The 20,536-nt window shown below is 53.3% G+C and overlaps 1 protein-coding gene across 9 annotated transcripts in view; it reads right to left on the minus strand.

Moving 5' to 3' along the window:
• Positions 1 to 19,882, minus strand: part of PI4KB (phosphatidylinositol 4-kinase beta) — a 23,326-nt gene extending 3,444 nt beyond the window's left edge. The window contains exons 1-13 of one of the 9 annotated variants that reach the window (XM_074529664.1): positions 19,703 to 19,881; positions 19,381 to 19,470; positions 15,595 to 16,444; positions 13,358 to 13,402; positions 10,039 to 10,266; positions 8,985 to 9,206; positions 7,838 to 7,947; positions 6,341 to 6,445; positions 4,640 to 4,763; positions 3,415 to 3,669; positions 2,093 to 2,103; positions 553 to 685; positions 64 to 184 (exon numbers count right to left, since the gene is read on the minus strand). In XM_074529664.1, the coding sequence (XP_074385765.1) occupies positions 64 to 184; positions 553 to 685; positions 2,093 to 2,103; positions 3,415 to 3,669; positions 4,640 to 4,763; positions 6,341 to 6,445; positions 7,838 to 7,947; positions 8,985 to 9,206; positions 10,039 to 10,266; positions 13,358 to 13,402; positions 15,595 to 16,416 (2,176 nt within the window). In that variant the 5' untranslated portion in view covers positions 16,417 to 16,444; positions 19,381 to 19,470; positions 19,703 to 19,881. Of the gene's footprint in view, positions 1 to 63; positions 185 to 552; positions 686 to 720; positions 824 to 2,092; positions 2,104 to 2,258; positions 2,270 to 2,831; positions 2,843 to 3,414; positions 3,670 to 4,639; positions 4,764 to 6,340; positions 6,446 to 7,837; positions 7,948 to 8,978; positions 9,207 to 10,038; positions 10,267 to 13,357; positions 13,403 to 15,173; positions 15,239 to 15,594; positions 16,445 to 19,380; positions 19,471 to 19,702 lie in introns of those variants that run through there. The other 8 variants (XM_074529663.1, XM_074529662.1, XM_074529665.1 and 5 more) reach the window with 8 other exon arrangements.
• Positions 19,883 to 20,536: the final 654 nt, after the last annotated feature.

Consider the following 20,536-nt stretch of genomic DNA (forward strand, 5'->3'; position numbering starts at 1 on the left):
GGAGGGCTGGAACGGGGAATGCTCTGGGAGGAGCAGGTTCGGATGGAATTCCGGGGTTCCCACCTTGCTGCATGATCTCCACGATCTGCACCACCTTGTCCATGTGCTTGCGGGCGGCGATCAGGCCCTGCAGCATCAGCATCTTGTAGTAGTTGAACATGTCCCCGTCCAGGCCGCCCATCACCTGCGGGACACGGAACGGGGCTGGGGATTGGCCCAGAATGGCCTGGGATCCCCTGGAATGGCCCGGAATGGCCCGGAATGGCCTGGGATCCCCTGGAATGGCCCGGAATGGCCCGGAATGGCCTGGGAGCCCCTGGAATGGCCCGGAATGGCCTGGGATCCCCTGGAATGGCCCGGAATGGCCCGGAATGGCCTGGGAGCCCCTGGAATGGCCTGGAATGGCCCGGAATGGCCTGGGATCCCCTGGAATGGCCTGGAATGGCCCAGAATGGCCTGGGAACCCCTGGAATGGCCCGGAATGGCCTGGGATGGCCTGGAATGGCCTGGGAACCCCCAGACCCCCCCGGATCCCCCCGGGTCCCCACTCACGTCCACGAACTCGGTGGTCAGTTTGAAGGCCGAGGTCTCGAAGCCGAGGTTCCGGGGGGAGCTGCTCAGGATGAAGCCGAAGTCGATGTGGATGATGTGGCCCTCGGCGTCCAGCAGGATGTTCCCATTGTGCCTGCGGGGATTCCAGGGAATTCAGAGAAATCCCATTGAAATTAAAAGAAAAGTCCAATAAAAGTCACATTAAATCGTGTTAAAATCCCTAAAAGGCCACGAAATGCCCTCGGCGTCCAGCAGGATGTTCCCGTTGTGCCTGTGGGGAATTCCAGGGAATTAATTCATTAATTACCCGTCCTTGACCTGCAGCAGGTGCCACACCAGGCTGTACCCATCATACTCATTAATCAATCATTAATTACTGTAATTAATTACCTGTCCTTCACCTGCAGCAGGTAGCACACCAGGCTGTACCCATCATACTCAATAATCAATCATTAATTACCGATGTTAATTACCTGTCTTTGACCTGCAGCAGGTAGCAGACCAGGCTGTACCCATCATACCCATTAATCATTCATTAATTAATGATGTTAATTACCTGTCCTTGACCTGCAGCAGGTAGCAGACCAGGCTGTACCCATCAGACCCCAATCATTCATTAATTAATGATGTTAATTACCTGTCCTTGACCTGCAGCAGGTAGCACACCAGGCTGTACCCATCATACCCATTAATCAATCATTAATTACCGATGTTAATTACCTGTCCTTGACCTGCAGCAGGTAGCAGACCAGGCTGTACCCATCAGACCCCAATCGTTCATTAATTACCGATGTTAATTACCTGTCCTTGACCTGCAGCAGGTAGCACACCAGGCTGTACCCATCATACCCATTAACTAACCATTAATTACTGTAATTAATTACCTGTCCTTGACCTGCAGCAGGTAGCAGACCAGGCTGTACCCATCAGACCCCAATCATTCATTAATTACCGATGTTAATTACCTGTCTTTGACCTGCAGCAGGTAGCACACCAGGCTGTACCCATCATACCGTTAATCAATCATTAATTACCGATGTTAATTACCTATCTTTAACCTGCAGCAGGTAGCAGACCAGGCTGTACCCATCATACCCATTAATCAATCATTAATTACTGTAATTAATTACCTGTCCTTGACCTGCAGCAGGTAGCACACCAGGCTGTACCCATCAGACCCCAATCAGTCATTAATTACCGATGTTAATTACCTGTCCTTGACCTGCAGCAGGTAGCAGACCAGGCTGTACCCATCATACCCATTAATCAATCATTAATTACCGATGTTAATTACCTGTCTTTGACCTGCAGCAGGTAGCACACCGGGCTGTACCCACCATACCCATTAATCAATCATTAATTACTGTAATTAATTACCTATCTTTAACCTGCAGCAGGTAGCACACCAGGCTGTACCCCGCACAGCTCCGCACAAAGTTCCGCTGGGCGCTCAGGAAGCTCTCGCTGTTGCTGGGGCCGTGCACACGGGGCTGTTCCCATCATACCCATTAATCAATCATTAATTACCGATGTTAATTACCTATCTTTGACCTGCAGCAGGTAGCAGACCAGGCTGTACCCATCATACCCATTAATCAATCATTAATTACCGATGTTAATTACCTATCTTTGACCTGCAGCAGGTAGCAGACCAGGCTGTACCCATCATACCCATTAATCAATCATTAATTACCGATGTTAATTACCTATCTTTGACCTGCAGCAGGTAGCAGACCAGGCTGTACCCCGCACAGCTCCGCACAAAGTTCCGCTGGGCGCTCAGGAAGCTCTCGCTGTTGCTGGGGCCGTGCACACCGGGCTGTTCCCATCATACCCATTAACTAACCATTAATTACTGTAATTAATTACCTATCTTTAACCTGCAGCAGGTAGCAGACCAGGCTGTACCCCGCACAGCTCCTGACGAAGTTCCGCTGGGCGCTCAGGAAGCTCTCGCTGTTGCTGGGGCCGTGCACACCAGGCTGTTCCCATCATACCCATTAACTAACCATTAATTACTGTAATTAATTACCTATCTTTAACCTGCAGCAGGTAGCAGACCAGGCTGTACCCATCATACCCATTAATCATTCATTAATTACCGATGTTAATTACCTATCTTTGACCTGCAGCAGGTAGCACACCAGGCTGTACCCATCAGACCCCAATCAATCATTAATTACTGTAATTAATTACCTGTCCTTGACCTGCAGCAGGTAGCACACCAGGCTGTACCCATCATACCCATTAATCAATCATTAATTACCGATGTTAATTACCTATCTTTGACCTGCAGCAGGTAGCACACCAGGCTGTACCCACCATACCCATTAATCAATCATTAATTACTGTAATTAATTACCTATCTTTGACCTGCAGCAGGTAGCAGACCAGGCTGTACCCCGCACAGCTCCTGACGAAGTTCCGCTGGGCGCTCAGGAAGCTCTCGCTGTTGCTGGGGCCGTGCACACCGGGCTGTTCCCATCATACCCATTAATCAATCATTAATTAATGATGTTAATTACCTGTCCTTGACCTGCAGCAGGTAGCAGACCAGGCTGTACCCCGCACAGCTCCTGACGAAGTTCCGCTGGGCGCTCAGGAAGCTCTTGCTGTTGCTGGGGCCGTGCACACCGGGCTGTTCCCATCATACCCATTAACTAACCATTAATTACTGTAATTAATTACCTATCTTTAACCTGCAGCAGGTAGCAGACCAGGCTGTACCCCGCACAGCTCCGCACAAAGTTCCGCTGGGCGCTCAGGAAGCTCTCGCTGTTGCTGGGGCCGTGCACACCGGGCTGTTCCCATCATACCCATTAACTAACCATTAATTACTGTAATTAATTACCTATCTTTAACCTGCAGCAGGTAGCAGACCAGGCTGTACCCCGCACAGCTCCTGACGAAGTTCCGCTGGGCGCTCAGGAAGCTCTCGCTGTTGCTGGGGCCGTGCTCCTGCCGCAGGTACTGCAGCAGCGACAGCTGCGACTGCTTCTTGATCTGGTGCAGGGAGACGGCGCTGAGCACGGGCTCGATCATCCCGCTGTCGGCCGAGATCACCAGGATCTTGTAGGGCCGGATCCAGAGCGGGACGCGCTCCTGCTCCCAGATCCACTGCAGGGTGAGAAATACAGTGAAAATCCCAATAAAATCCCGTGAAAATCCCAATAAAATCCCATAAAATCCCATAAAATCTGACAGGAACAGGGCCAGCACCCGCTCCTGCTCCCAGATCCACTGCGGGAGGGAAATACAGTGAAAATCACAATAAAATCCCATAAAATCCCATAAAATCTGACTGGAATGGGGCCACCACCCGCTCCTGCTCCCAGATCCACTGCGGGGAGAAACCAGTGAAAATCCCAAAAAACACCAATAAAATCCCATAAAATCTGACTGGACCCGCTCCTGCTCCCAGATCCACTGCGGGAGGGAAATGGGGGAAATCACAGTAAAATACCAATAAAATCCCATAAAATCCCATAAAATCCCATAAAATCTGACTGAAACAGGGCCAGCACCCACTCCTGCTCCCAGATCCACTGCGGGAGGGAAGTGGGGGAAATCACAGTAAAATACCAATAAAATCCCAATAAAATCCCAATAAAATCCCATAAAAACCTCATAAAATCTGACTGGAACGGGGCCGGGACCCACTCCTGCTCCCAGATCCACTGCGGGGTCAGCAAAGCGGGGAAATCACAATAAAATCCCAATAAAATCCCATGAAATTCCATAAAATCTGACTGGACCCGCTCCTGCTCCCAGATCCACTGCAGGGAGAAACCAGTGAAAATCCCAAAAAAATCCCAAAAAAATCCCGTGAAAATCCCAATAAAATCCCATAAAATCTGACTGGAACAGGGCCGGGACCCGCTCCTGCTCCCAGATCCACTGCAGGGAGGGAAATACAGAGAAAATCCCATAAAATCCCAATAAAATCCATAAAATAAAAAAAACCTCCCATTGAAATCGCAAAATATAACCTGCCCCCCCCAATTAAAACTCCCTAAGACGCCATTACAACCCTGTGAAAATCAGGAATCCCACCCGGACGCGGGGTTTGTGCGGGTTCCCCGCTCACCTGGAGCTGTTTGAGCACCTGGAACGCCAGCAGCTCCTGCCGCAGGTCGTCACCGCACTTGACGATGACGGAGAGGAGGCGCCACGAGGGCAGGTGCCCGTAGGGAGAGGCCTCGCGGATCCTCCTGGGGCCAAAAACGGCAAAATCGGCAAAATCGGGAACATCGGGATCGGCCCGGAGCTCCCGGCCGGGAGAAACTCCGGCAATTCCCGGCAATTGTCCCCATGCCAGCCCATCCCAGCAAAATCCCAGGAAATTCCATTAAAACCCCATCAAAATCACATTAAAAAATATCAAATCCCATTAAAATCCCACAAAGGTCCATGAAATTCCATTACAATCCCATCAAAATCCCCTTAAAACCATCAAGTCCCACTGAAATCCCATGAAATGCCATTAGAATAATAAAATTCCATGCGATTCCATTAAAATCTCATCAAAGTCCCCTTAAAACCATCAAATCCCATAAAAATTGCATGAAATGCCATTAGAATAATAAAATTCCATGCAATTCCATTAAAATCTCATCAAAATCCCCTTAAAACCATCAAATCCCATTAAAATCGCATGAAATGCCATTACAATAATAAAATTCCATGCAATTCCATTAAAATCCCATCAGAATCACACTAAAACTATCAAATTCCATTAAAATCCCATAAAAAGCCATTAAAATCTCATAAAAGACCATGAAATTCCATTAAAACTATCAAATCCCATTGAAATAACATAAAATGCCATTAAAATCATAAAATCACATTAAATGCCATTAAAGCCCCATCAAAATCACATTAAAACTATCAAATCCCACTAAAATCTCATAAAAGTCCATGAAATTCCATTAAAATCACATTGAAAATATCAAATAGCATTAAAGTCCCATCAAATCCCATTAAAATCATAAAATTCCACAAAATTCCATTAAAATCCCATCAAATTCCCAAATCCTATTAAAAATCCCATAAAATGCCACTAAAATCCCATTAAAACTATCAAATCCCATAAAATGCCATTAAAATGTCAGAGAATTCCACGAAATTTCCTCTAAAATGCCATCAAAATCCCACAAAAAAATATCAAATCCCATTAAAATGCAATAAAATTCCACTGAAGTCCCATTAAAATATCAAATCCCATTAAAATCCCATCAAAATCCCATTAAAATATCAAATCCCGTTAAAATCATATCAAATGCCATAAAAATGTCATAAAAGTCCATGAAATTCCATCAAAATCCCATTAAAATATCAAATCCCATTAAAATGCAATAAAATTCCATTAAAGTCCCGTTAAAATATTTTGATATTATCCCATTAAAATTCCACAAAATCCCATTAAAGTCCCATCGGGACAGGGATGGCAGATCCCAGGATTCTGGCGGGCGTTCCCGGGCGCTGTTTTCCCCGGGATAATTCCTGGAATAATTCCCAGAACAATTCCCAGGACAATTCCCGGGCCAATTCCCGGGACAATTCCCAGAATAATTCCCAGGACAATTCCCAGAATAATTCCCGGGACAATTCTCAGAACAATTCCTGGGCCAATTCCCAGAATAATTCCCAGGATAATTCCCAGGACAATTCCCAGGATAATTCCCAGAACAATTCCCAGGATAATTCCCAGGACAATTCCCAGAATAACACCCAGAACAATTCCCAGGCCAATTCCCAGGCCAATTCCCGGGCCCATTCCGCTCCCCACCTGACTTTCTCCTGCCAGGGCTCCTTGAGGGCCACGGCCGAGGGGTCCTCGGGGTCCCTGCGGAAGGCGGTGGGCGTGTGGGCCAGCTGCTCCGACAGACGGCGCCTGCGGAATTCCGGGGTTTGATCAGGGAAAATCCCTGCAGTTTGGCTCTGGGGATGCTGGAATTCCAGGGTTTTATCAGGGAAAATCCCTGCAGTTTGGCTCTGGGGATGCTGGAATTCCAGGATTTTATCAGGGAAAATCCCTGCGTTTCTGCTCTGGGGAATGCCGGAATTCCAGGATTTTATCAGGGAAAATCCCTGCGTTTCTGCTCTGGGGAATGTCGGAATTCCAGGGTTTTATCAGGGAAAATCCCTGCGTTTCTGCTCTGGGGAATGCTGGAATTCCTGGATTTTATCAGGGAAAATGCCTGGAGTTTTGCTTTAGGGAGTGTCAGAATTCCGGGGTTTTATCAGGGAAATTCCTGGAGTTTGGCTCTGGGCAATGTCAGAATTCCAGGCTTTTTATGAGGGGAAAGTTCCTGCATTTTTGCTCTGGGGAATTTCAGAATTCCAGGGGTTTTATGAGGGAAAACTCCTGCATTTTTGCTTTGGGGATGTTAGAATTCTAGTATTTTTATGAGGGAAAATTCCTGGATGTTTGCTCTGGGGAACGCCGGAATTACGGGGTTTTTATGAGGGGAAAGTTAATGCATTTTTGCTCTGGGGAATGCCAGAATGCCAGGGTTTCTATCAGGGGAAAATCCTGGATTTTTGTTTTCAAGAATGTTGGAATTCCAGGATTTTTATGAGGGAAAATTCCCGGATTTCTGTTCTGGGCATTGTCAGAATTCCGGGGGTTTTTATGAGGGAAAATTCCCAGATTTCTGTTCTGGGCATTGTCAGAATTCCGGGGGTTTTTATGAGGGAAAATTCCCAGATTTCTGCTCAGGGCATTGTCAGAATTCCGGGGGTTTTTATGAGGGCAAATTCCCAGATTTTTGCTCTGGGCATTGTCAGAATTCCAGGGTTTTTATGAGGGAGAATTCCTGTATTTCTGCCCTGGGCACTGTCGGAATTCCGGTATTTTTATGAGGGAGAATTCCCGCATTTTTGCTCTGGGCATTGTCAGAATTCCGGGATTTTTATGAGGGAGAATTCCTGCATTTTTGCTCTGGGCACTGTCAGAATTCCGGGGTTTTTATGAGGGCAAATTCCCAGATTTTTGCTCTGGGCACTGTCAGAATTCCGGGGGTTTTTATGAGGGCAAATTCCCAGATTTTTGCTCTGGGCATTGTCAGAATTGCGGGGTTTTTATGAGGGAGAATTCCTGCATTTTTGCTCTGGGCATTGTCGGAATTCCGGGGTTTTTATGAGGGAAAATTCCCAGATTTTTGCTCTGGGCACTGTCGGAATTCCGGGGTTTTTATGAGGGAGAATTCCCGCATTTTTGCTCTGGGCACTGTCAGCGTTCCGGGTTTTTTTGCAGAGAATTCCCGTTTTCCCCGGAGCTCACCGGATGTCCCCGGCCGCGATGAAGACGGGCTCCCGGCTCTCCTGGCTGGTGATGGAATCCACGGAAAACTGCGAGATGTTGTCGCAGCTGTTGGTGTGCATCTCGGGGAGCTGCGGGAAAACCCCACAGAAAAACATGAAACCCCACAGAATTCCATCAAACCCCACAGAAATCCATGAAACCCCACAGAATTTCATCAAACCCCACAGAATCCCATCAAACCCCACAGAAATCCATGAAACCCCACAGAAATCCATCAAACCCCACAGAATCCATGAAACCCCACAGAACCCCATCAAACCCCACAGAATCCCGTGAAACCCCACAGAAATCCATGAAACCCCACAGAATCCCATCAAACCCCACAGAATCCATGAAACCCCACAGAACCCCATCAAACCCCACAGAAATCCCGTGAAACCCCACAGAATCCCATCAAACCCCACAGAAATCCATCAAACCCCACAGAACCCCATCAAACCCCACAGAACCCCATCAAACCCCACAGAAATCCATCAAACCCCACAGAATCCCATCAAACCCCACAGAATCCCACTGGGATCCCATCCAATCCCATTAAAACCCCGTAAAATCCAACAGAATCCCATAAAATGCCATAAAACCAAAAAAAAATCCCATAAAATGCCATGAAATGCCATTATAATCCTATCAAATCCAACTGAAATCCCATAAAATCCCACAGTATCTCCTAAAACCCCATAGAACCCCATTCAAACCCCACAAAACCCTATAAAACCCCATGAAATCCCATTTTTAGGGAGGGCCCAGAATGACAATCCTGCATGGAACCCCCAGGGACATCTTGGGGACACCCTGGTGCCACCTTGGTGCCAGAACCTTCTGGAAACCCCCATTCCCAGCATTCCCACCACCCTGGGGCCAGAACCTTCCGGAAAATCCCATACCCAGCATTCCCACCTCCTTGGAGACACCTTGGGGCTGGTCCCACCACCCTGGTGCCACCCTGGTGGCCAGAACTTTCCAGAAAACGCCACTCGCAGGGCTCCCACCTCCAAGGGGACACCCTGGGGACACCTTGGGGACACCACGGTGCCACGGCCCTCTGGCAAACCCCGTTCCCAGCACTCCCACCGCCCCGGCGCCACCGCGGCGCCCGCACCTCGACCTGGAGCTCGCCGATGTCGTCCACGGACCAGGCCTCGTCGTCGTTGTCGTAGTTGGGCACGGTGCTGAAGCTGCTGGCGCGCTGCTCGGGGCCCATGCCGCACTCCGGGAGGTTCTCGGCCGAGCGCGTGCTGCGGATCCGGTTCTCGGGGATGCGCGCGGGGACGCTGGCCGTGTCGAAGTTGTCGCACTCCAGGACCTCCACGTAGATCAGGTAGGGAGCCTGGGGACAGCGGGGACGGCGTGAGGGACAGAAATCCCTGGGTTTGGAGGGAAGGGAGGAAACGGGGTCCCTGCGCAGATCCCAGAGGGAACACGAAGGCTCTCGGGGCTTTGGGCCCAACTCCAGCTGTGCCGGCGCTGCCAGTCCTGGAGTGACACCTGCAGCTCTCCCACCGTCCCCAGGCCATCCCAAATCCCACTTCCCATCCCAAATCCCACTTCCCATCCCAAATCCCACTTCCCATCCCAAATCCCCTTTCCCATCCCAAATGCCATCTCCCATCCCAAATCCCCTTCCCCATCCCAAATGCCATCTCCCAAACCCAAATTTTCCCATCCCAAATCCCCTTTCCCGGACCTTGTCCTTGGAGTTGAGCACCACAGCCTGCGAGTGCGGCACGCGCACCATGTGGTGCTCGAAGGCGGCACCACCATTCCCAATCCCATCCCAAACCCCAAATCCCAAATTTCCCACCCCAAATCCCCAATTTCCCGCCCCAAATCGCAGACCTTGTCCTTGGAGTTGAGTACCACGGCCTGGGAGTGCGGCACGCGCACCACGTGGTGCTCGAAGGCAGCACCACCATTCCCAATCCCCATCCCATATTCCATATTCCATATTCTATATTCTATATCCCATTTCCCACTCCAAATCCCAATTTCCCACCCCAAATCGCAGACCTTGTCCTTGGAGTTGAGCACCACGGCCTACGAGTGCGGCACGCACACCACATGGTGCTCAAAGGAGGCACCACCATTCCCAATCCCCATCCCAAACCCCAAATCCCCAATTTCCCACCCCAAATCCCAATTTTCCGCCCCAAATCGCAGACCTTGTCCTTGGAGTTGAGCACCACGGCCTGCGAGTGCGGCACGCGCACCACGTGGTGCTCGAAGGCGGCCGTGGGCAGCCAGGCGCGCGCGGGCAGTTTGTGGTTGAGCAGCGACAGCTCCGAGATGAGGCGCTGCGTCTTCTGCTCCTTGGTGGGCAGCGTGGCCAGGCGCTTCCCGATGGCCATCAGGGACTTGATGAACTCGCGCTCCGGAGCCAGCCGGGCCGGCTGCGGGTCCGGGGGGAAAACGGGGAAAAACGGGGAAAAAAAGGGGGGAAGAGGGAGACAGTGTCACCTTCGCCACTGGGGAACGCCTTCATCCCATCCCATCCCATCCATCCCATCCCTTTCCTTCCCATCCACGGGATCTTCCCACCTCTCACTTTTCCTTGCTGTTCCCATCCTGCGCTGCCTGGACAAGGCTTGGGACGAAAAATTAAAAGTTGGGAAAACAGGAGGGAAATGGAGGTTGATGGCTTGTGGTGGTTTTCCAGGGAGGAAAAGGGGGGCGGTGTCACCTTCTCCACAGGGAAACACCTTCATCCCATCCCATCCCATCCCATCCCATCCCATCCCATCCCGTCCCGTCCCATCCCACCCCTCACTTTTCCCTGCCCTTCCCATCCCAGACTGGCTGGATCAAGGCTTGGGAAGAATTGGGATGAAAAATTAAAAGTTGGGAAAACAGGAGGAAAACGGAGGTGACGGTGGTGGTTTTCCAGTGGGATCCTTTTCCTGCTTTTCCCTTTTCCTTCTTCCCTGCCCTTTCCCTTCCCTGCTCTTCCCTGCCCTTCCCTTTTCCTGCTTTTCCCTCTTCCCTGCCCTTCCCTTTTCCTGCTTTTCCCTCTTCCCTGCCCTTCCCTTTTCCCACTTTGGAGCCAGCCAGGCTGGCTGGAAAAGGATCTGGATAAAAATAAAAACTTTGGGGAAAAAGGAGGAAAATGGAGGTGATGTTTCACTGGGACCAAATTCCTGCTCTTCCCTGTTCCCACTTTTCCCTTTTCCCTTCTCCTCCCTCTTCCCGGATCCTGGAAATCTGGGATTCCCATCCATCCCCCAGCACAGCAGGATCCTGGGGCTTTTTCCTTCCCCCCAGAATTCCAGAGCCAACGTTCCCAGTGGGATCTCCCAGTCCCGCTGGATTGCCGGGATTTGGGATCATTTGGATTCCCGGGATTTGGGAGGATCCGGATTCCCGGGATTTGGGATCATTTGGATTCCCAGGATTTGGGATCATTCGGATTCCCAGGATTTGGGATCATTCGGATTCCCGGGATTTGGGAGGATCCGGATTCCCGGGATTTGGGATCATTCGGATTCCCAGGATTTGGGATCATCTGGATTCCCGGGATTTGGGAGGATCCGGATTCCCAGGATTTGGGAGGATCCGGATTCCCGGGATTTGGGATCATTCGGATTCCCGGGATTTGGGAGGAATGCCCAAATTGCCCCTCCCAGTCCAACAATCCCTCCGGGATTTGGGATTTCCTCGGGATGCAGCAGGGAACTGATCCCGAATTCCCACTCCACATTCCCACCCTCGGGAATAACCCAGGGCTGATTTTCGGGATCCTCCGACCATGCTGGAAACGGCGCATGCAGAAAGCCACGGGAGCGGGGGAGCAACGGAAAACGCCGGGGAGATCGGGAAAATCAGGGGGAGGAGCCGGGGAGGGGCGTTCCCGGCCGGGAACCCGCTGGGTTTGTAGGTCCGAACATTCCCTCGGGAATCCCGGGATAAGGCTCGGCCGCCCTGCCCAGCCCGGCTCCGGGCACGGGATGAACATTCCAGAGGGTCCCGGAATTCCTTCAGCCCTGCAAAGCCGGGATATCCCACGGATTCCCGCGGAATTCCGGCGGCTCTGGCATTCCTGCTCCTCCCATCCAGGCTTCCCACGGGCGCTGTCCCCTGGAATCCCAGGAAATGCTTTCCCAGCGGAATTCGGGAATCTGGGATCAGCCCCAGCCCGGCCCAGGGCAGCTCCTGGATTTTCCAGGGATCCTCTCCCAGCCTCAGGAACATTCCGGCGGTGCCGGGATCCCTTCGGAGCCTCTGGAATTCCGGGTCCGGTGGGAACCTCGGAGATCTTGGATCTTCCACCCACGGGGGCTGGGAAATTCCATCGCATTCCAGAGGGAAAATTCCTCCTCATCCCGTTCCAAAGGAGAACTTTCCTCTTCATCCCATCCCATTCCAGAGTGGAATTTTCCTCATCCCGTTCCAAAGGGAAATTCCAGAGGGAATCATCCTCTTCCTCATCCCATTCCAGAGGGGAATTCTCCTCTCCTTCCCATTGCAAAGGGAAATCCCAGAGGGAATTTTCCTCCTCAGCCCAGCACTCCCAAGGATCCTTCCCACTCCAGCAGAGCATTCCATAGGGAAGGAGGAATTATCCCCGTTTTCCGTTGATTCCCAAAAAAAAACCCTGGAGGGGAGGAGCCGATGGCTGGGCTGGGAGGAGCAGGAATGGGTGGAAATCAAGGAATTCCTGGAATTCTGGGCGGGAATTTGGGGCTTGGAGCTCATCCCAAGCATCCCGTTATCCCTAACAACAGCAGGATTTAGGATGAGCCCGAAATCTGGGATCAAATCCCGACAGAATTCCCAAATCCAGGCGTGGGAATGATCCCTGGGAATCCCCAGCAGGATCAGAGCTGAGTTGGAATCCAGGAATTCCCAGAAAAGCCCCCCCCCCAAAAAAAATCATGGAATTCTTCCAAAACTCCCAGTGCTGGAGGAAATCATGGACTACACATTCCCACCGGGACTCCTGGTGGGAAAAGAGGGAAAGATTCCAAAAAAAAAACAATGGAAAAAAAACGGGAAAAGGGTTCATTCGGGAGAGAAAAATCAGGGAAAACGCCAGGATTCGATTGGAATTTTCATGGGAAAAAAGAAGGGATTGAGAGAATGGAATCGAGGAATGATTGGTGGGGGGAAAAAACATGGGAAAAAAAGCAAATCAATTCAATCCCATCCGGCCGAGAATTTCAGGAGCCAGATTCCAAGGGAAAACAAAAACAGCATTTCCTCTTCTACCTGCAGCAGAAAAGCAGGAAAAGCAGGAATTCCCTCATTCCCAGATGGATTTTGGTGGGAAAATGGGATTTCCCTGGATTTTATCCAACTGGAAGGGATTTTCCTGGAATTCCCATTCCGAGGAAACGATGCCGGGATTTTTTGGTTTTGTTTTTTTTTTTTGTTTTTTTTTTTTTTTTTAGGAATATCTGGGCAATGCTGGGAAATTCCAGAGGGGCGGAATGGAGGAAATGCTGCGTGGGGAAGAGGGAGCCTCCGGAAAACGGGATCGGAACTTACGGGAGCCAGGGATTTATCCAGGCTTTCCGTACTCGAGGAGAATTCCTGGGAAAAGCAGGAAAAGGGGATGGGGGGCAGTTTTTGGGGGGAACGTTTTCCATGGGGAAGAGGGGAAGGAGCAGGGAAAAGGGGGGAGAAAAAGCAGAGTTTAGCTCCAGGTGCACCTCCAGCAACTCCCACGCTGCCTTGGCCCCATCCTCTCGGGATCACCAGGAGAATTCCGGGCAGGAAAATCCCTCGGGTCTCAAGGGGGATGGGATCAAAGCGGGGCAGATCCGAGCGCTGCATTCCCGGGATTTTCCCGGATTTCCTCCTCTCGGGAGCCCAGAAGGACCAGGATGGATCCAGCTCCGCATTCCTGGGATTTCTGACCTTTCCCACCACCAAATCCACGATTTTTTCCTTCCCTGGATGGCAGTTTATCCCGAATTTCAGCACATCAAGCGAATCCCATGGAAACAATCCCGGAAGTTCCCACAATCCCAATTTCTGAGGCCCTTTTTACCACGGAGAAATTCCTGATTTATCCCAAGGTTTCCTGCCATTCCCACATTCCCCTCCAAGCTCCATCCCAAGCGATTCCCATCCCAAATATCCTGAAATTCCAGCGCCTGGAGTCCCTCAATGCATGGTTTTCTTCCAAAAAGGGATCCAATGGAACTTCATCCCCTAAAAACCAGGAATTTTGGGGCTAAAATTCCCAAAAAATTCCCCAAAAACAGGGAACAACCAGGTCTGGATCCCACGTGGAGGGAAAACTGACGGGAAATGACCCCACGGTTCACCAGGGGAGGGAAAATTTGGGATGATTTTCCATCAATTTTCCCTTCCCTGATGAATTTTGGGTTCATTTCCCATCAATTTTCCGTGGAATTCCTGGATTCCTGAGGGAGAAGCCCCCGGCGCTTCCAAGAACTCCGGGAATTTGAGGGGCAGTCGGGATCCAGGGCTGGAGCCCCCCTGGGTTTGTGCTTTCCCAGCTTTTTCGGGATCGTTTCCAGGAGTTTCCTCATCCATAATTTATGGAAAGGCTCCGGTTTCCGCCTCCTCCTTTTCCACATTAAAAATTCATCCCGGTGGGAACGGCCCCGCATTTTTCCGGGGTGTTTTGATCCCGAATCCGGCCTGGAAAATTCCTTCCCCATCCTTCCTCTCACCCTCATCCCAATTCCCAGAGCTTGGAACAATCCTTGGCTCCTTCCCAGGCTTCCCAGCGGAATTCCCAGCGGAATCAAACCTTGGATTTCTGACCCATTTCCCAGGAATTCACGGCAATTCCCAGCCATTCCCAGTTTCCCTGGGGCGCATTCCACCCTCTGGAGGATTCCTTTTTCCCGGATTTGGGAAGCGCCGCTCCCAAAGTCTGCTTCCAGCACCAGCTCGGGGCTCCTTTCCCGTCTGGAATTCCCAGCTCATCCTGGGATCAGCCCTGGAGCACAACCCCAATCCCAGAGGAAATCTGGGATGAATCCCAAGGAGCAACCACGGGATCTTCCCAACACACCAATCCTTGGAGCTCAGCCCCACAGAATTCCCTCAGGAACACCCCAGACTTTACCTCTTATTCCTTGCTCTCCACCTTGGGACGGCTGGCTGAGCCCGGCAGCTCAATTCCAACCCCAGTGGAGCTCTGGGATGAACCCCAAGGCAGGACCACGGGATTTCCCAACACACCAATCCTTGGAGCTCAATCCCAACCTCACAGAATTCCCTGAGGAACGCCCCAGGCCTCACCTGCGACCTTGGGATGTCTGGCTGAGCCCTGCAGCTCAGTCCCAGCCCCTCAGGATTCCCTGAGGAACGCCCCAGCCCTCACCTCCTCCTCGCTCTCCACCTTGGGATGCCTGGCTGAGCCCTGCAGCTCAGTCCCAGCCCCACAGAATTCCCTGAGGAACGCCCCAGACTTCACCTCCGACCTTGGGATGCCTGGCTGAGCCCTGCAGCTCAGTCCCAGCCCCTCAGAACTCCCTCAGGAACACCCCAGGCCTCACCTCCGACCTTGGGATGTCTGGCTGAGCCCTGCAGCTCAGTCCCAGCCCCACAGAATTCCCTGAGGAACGCCCCAGGCCTCACCTCCGACCTTGGGATGCCTGGCTGAGCCCTGCAGCTCAGTCCCAGCCCCTCAGAATTCTCTCAGGAACACCCCAGCCCTCACCTCCGACCTTGGGATGTCTGGCTGAGCCCTGCAGCTCAGTCCCAGCCCCTCAGAATTCTCTCAGGAACGCCCCAGGCCTCACCTCCTCCTCGCTCTCCACCTTGGGGTTGCTGGCCGTGCGCTTCAGGTTGCTGCTGAGGCTGATGGACACCGTGGCGTCCGACTTGGACCTCTGGTGAGTCCGTTTGGAGGGGGACAGCCCCGTGTCGGCCGCGGCCAGGGCGGCGCCCAGCTCCCTCCTCCTGCCCGCCGGCTTCAGCTCGTCGGAGAGGATGAGCCTGCGGAGCTTGGTGCCGCGCGAGTGGCGCTGCGTGGAGATGTGCATGTCCGACGAGTAGGCGCCCAGCAGCAGCGCGCACTGCAGCGAGAAGTCGATGCTCTGGCGGCAGCGGTGCACGATGTAGGGCTTGATGGCGTCGCCCACGTCCTCGTCCATGTGGATGTACATGTTGAGCAGCTGCGGCAGGTAGAAGTCCACCTCCTCGTGGCGGAAGCAGAAGAGGCGGTTGCCGATGTAGGCCTGCACGCCGGGCTCCTTGGAGTTGTACAGGTAGGAGATGGCCATGGAGATGTCGAAGAGCTTGGACTCGAAGAGGCGCAGCAGCCACGACTGCTTGGCCTGGTTCTGGTGGCGCCGCCGCGCCGTCCTGGCCGCGGCCGAGCCCTCCTCGTCCTCCTCCTCCTGGATGCGCGGCGCCTCGTCCAGGCAGCGCACGGGGCAGCTCTGCCCGTTGGGCACGGGCTGGCAGCCGTGCAGCCGCTGCACCTTCTGCAGCACCTCCTCGCACGCCCGCTGCGCCACCTCGGCGTCGATGAGCGCCAGCTCGCCCACGCCCTCCGTGATGACGCCCAGCGGGGAAGCGCCCGGCTCCGGGGGGCTCCGCGCGGCCGCCGGGTCGCCCATGGCGGGGCAGGGGCTGGGCGGCTCAGAGCTGGGGAGAAACGGGGAGAAAATGGGGTTAAACTGGGGGGAAATGGGATCTGGGGTGGGATTAACAGGAGGAATGGAGCAGGGGCTGTGCAGCACAGAGCTGGGGAGAAACGGGGAGAAAAGGGGAGAAAATGGGGTTAAACTGGGGGGAAATGGGATCTGGGGTGGGATTAACAGGAGGAACAGAGCAGGGGCTGCGCGGCTCAGAGCTGGGGAGAAACGGGGAGAAAATGGGGTTAAACCGGGGAAAAATGGGATTGGGGGTGGGATTAACAGGAGGAATGGAGCAGGGGCTGCGCGGCTCAGAGCTGGGGAGAAAATGGGGTTAAACCGGGGAAAAATGGGATTGGGGATGGGATTAACAGGAGGAACGGAGCAGGGGCTGTGCGGCTCAGAGCTGGGGAGAAACGGGAGAAAATGGGGTTAAACTGGGGAAAAATGGGATCTGGGATGGGATTAACAGGAGGAAAGGAGCAGGGGCTGCGCGGCTCAGAGCTGGGGAGAAACGGGGAGAAAATGGGAGAAAATGGGGTTAAACCGGGGAAAAATGGGATTGGGGGTGGGATTAACAGGAGGAACGGAGCAGGGGCTGCGCGGCTCAGAGCTGGGGAGAAACGGGGAGAAAAGGGGAGAAAATGGGGTTAAACCGGGGAAAAATGGGATCTGGGATGGGATTAACAGGAGGAACGGAGCAGGGGCTGCATGGCTCAGAGCTGGGGAGAAACGGGGAGAAAAGGGGAGAAAAGGGGAGAAAATGGGGTTAAACTGGGGAAAAACGGGGAAAATGGGATTGGGGATGGGATTAACAGGAGGAACAGAGCAGGGGCTGCGCGGCTCAGAGCTGGGGAGAAACGGGAGAAAATGGGGTTAAACCAGGGAAAAATGGGATTGGGATGGGATTAACAGGAGGAACGGAGCAGGGGCTGTGTGGCTCAGAGCTGGGGAGAAAATGGGGTTAAACTGGGGGAAAATGGGATTGGGGATGGGATTCAACAGGAGGAATGGAGCAGGGGCTGCGCAGCTCAGAGCTGGGGAGAAACGGGGAGAAAATGGGAGAAAATGGGAGAAAAGGGGAGAAAATGGGGTTAAACTGGGGGGAAATGGGATTGGGGTGGGATTTCAGGTGGGATTTGGAGTGGGATTCAAGAGGAGGAGCAGCGCAGGGGCTGCATGGCTCAGAGTTGGGAAAAACGGGGGGAATTGGGGTTAAATTGGGGACAAACTGGGATTTGGGGTGGGATTCAAGAGAACAAGCAGTGGAGGGACTGCAGGACTCAATGAGGGGGGAAAAAAGGAAAAAATTTCGATTAAATTGGGAAAAAATGAGATTAAGGTTGGGAATCAAGAGGAGAAGGAGAGGAGGGCTCAAAATTGGAGGAAACTGGTAAAAAACAGGAAAAAATTGGATTAGGGATGGGATTCAAGGGGAGAAACCCAGGATACACCTGAAGGGAAGATGGACATTAATTCTTTCCCTGTCAATTTAAGGATTTTTCCCTGTTAATTTCAGATTTTTCCTTGCTAGTTCAAGGATTAGCTTTATCCCTTTATTTTTCCACCTTCCAAAGAAAGGCGGGAAAAAGCCCTCAGGAATTTTCCCTAAATATTCCAAGTGAGTCAAACCAAGGTCACCTGCCAGATACCACTTCTCCTTTTTTTTCCCCTCTTCTTTTCCTCTTTTTTTTACCCACTTCTTCTCCAAGAAATCCCAGATGCCCAAATCCTGATCAAAGTCTGAGAGTTTGGCTCCGTTCCCCCATTCCCGGCACTCCAAATCCCACATTCCTGACATTTTTGTGGCTGTTAGATCCCAAAAACCCCACGAGAGCCTGAAAAAATCCCTGACGCTCCCATTTCTCAATGAATCCCAAAAAAATGGGGGTGGAAATTCGGGATTCCACACTGCCCCACAGTTCCCATCCCTGTTTTTCCACAAATCCCAGATTCTCCTCCTCTATCCCACTCCCAAATCCTGACATGGCTCCAACCCGAAAATTCCAGGGATCCCCTCCCTCCCCAACGCGCTCTGCTCATCCCAAAAAAGCACATCCAAAGCTTTTCTTTCTTCCCAGAATCGCCTCAGGATTCCAAAGCCCGGAGCAAGCCCACAGTCTTGGAACTCCCTCCTCCCATGGATCGCATTCCGTACACAAATCCCCAATTTTGGGGGTTTTCCAAGTTTTTGGTTTTTCCCAAAGGTTGGGAAATAAGCTGGGAAAGGGCAGAGGGCAAAAAAAGCAGGATAAAAAAAGCAGGAATCCACATCCCCACCTGGATCCCAAGGGCCGCTCCCGGGCTGATCCCAGCATGGACCCTGAACCGTGGCACCATAAATTACCCAGGAAATCTGGAGCAGGGATCGCCCAGAAACCAGGAACAGAAATCTGGCAGGAAATTCAGGAGCACAGCCCTGAAATCCCACTCAGAATTCCAAATAATAAATCAGGGACTGTTATCAGCAGATCCACAGGATCCACACCAGGAACGACTCCAAAACCTCAAAAAGCTCTTCCAGCACCGGGAAAATAAAAGCTGGAAAATCCCCTTTTCCACGCAGTTATTCCCTCCCGGATTCCAGGGAAGCGGAAGGAATAAAAAGGGAGGGATTAAACGCAATTATTTCTCATTATTCAAACTTCCCACCAACTCCAGCCGAAGTGTTCCAGGGACAACATTCCCGAGGGCATGAGGGACCCCCGCCAATCCAAATTTTACGCAACCCATGGAATTTTAGAAGGACTTTTGGGCAATTCCAACGCTCCCAGCGGCCCCAGATGGCCCCGGGAGGGATGAGGGGGGAAAGGCTGGCCAATCTCCCTGAGGAAAAGCGGCTGGAAACGGCTCTGCAAGGGGAATTGCGCCACTTCCCCCGCGGGGAGCGGGGCCCCGGCAGCGATTCCCGGGAAAAGGGACGGGAAAAGGCTTCGGGAGCGGTACCTGGAGCGATCCCATCCCGCGAGGCTCCGCTCGGCCGGCCCGGCCCTGCGGCCGGCGCGGGCGGCTCATCCCGGGCACCGGCGGCGGCTGCTGCGGGGAGAGAAAGGCGGAAAAACAGCCGGGATCAGCACCGAGCCGGGAAAAGGCCCAACCCGGCCCCGCTCCTGCGCCACGGAGCCGGCCGAGCAGCAGCAGCAGGAGGAGGAGGAGGAGGAGGAGGCGGAGAGGAGGAGGCGAGGCCGGACGCGGCCGCGGAACCGCCGGGGGGACCGGGCTGAGGGGGCGGAGGAGGCCGCGGCGGGGCCGGCGGGGCCGGGCTCACCTCGGCGGAGCGGGGAGGAGCGGCGCGGCGGAGAGAGGCGCGGAGGGGCCCGGAGGGGCCGGTGGAGCGGCCGGAGCGGGGCCGGGAGCGGGGCCGGCCGGAGCGGAGCGGGGCCGGTGCAGCCTCGCCAGGCCCGGCCCGGCGCCGCCTCACGGGGCTGAGCGGCCACAGCGCCCCCTGGCGGGCCGGAGGCGCGGGAAGGGGGCGGGGTCTGCCGCCGGGGGCGTGGATTGGGTATTTATATGAGCGTGTGGGCGTGGTTTAAGCACTAATATGGACTGTGGGGCGGCATCTGCGTAAGGATAGGGGCGTGACTTACAGCCCTAGGGGGCGTGGTCGATACGTCGGATGCGGAAGAGAGCGCGGTTTATGTACACATATGGTTAAGAGGCGTGGTCTCACTGTGTTTGGGGGCGTGGTCTCGGTATGGAACAAGCCCAAGGCGCCCCGCGGGTTCCGCGTTAACCAAAATCGGCGATTTCGGGGCAAAATCGCCTCGGATGTCGCTATCACCACCCGAGGGGCGGGGGTGGGACGGGTTGTCCCCCCACTTGTCAGTGTCCTCTTCCACTGCGCCGTGTCCCCTCCTCGCTCCCAGTGTCACCTTCCCACTGCGGCGTGTCCTCTTCCCACTCCCAATGTCCCCTCCCCATTGCCAATGTCCCCTCTCCACTTTGTGTCCCCTTCCCCGTGCCAGTGCCCCCATCCCACTCCCTGTGTCCCCTCCCCGCTCCCCATGTCCCCTCCCCAGTGCCAATGTCCCCTCCCCGCTCCCGGTGTCCTCTCCCAGTGCCAATGTCCCCTCCCCGCTCCCGGTGTCCCCTCCCAGTGCCA

The sequence above is a fragment of the Zonotrichia albicollis genome, chromosome 30 (genome assembly GCF_047830755.1).
Source record: "Zonotrichia albicollis isolate bZonAlb1 chromosome 30, bZonAlb1.hap1, whole genome shotgun sequence".
NCBI lineage: Eukaryota > Metazoa > Chordata > Aves > Passeriformes > Passerellidae > Zonotrichia > Zonotrichia albicollis.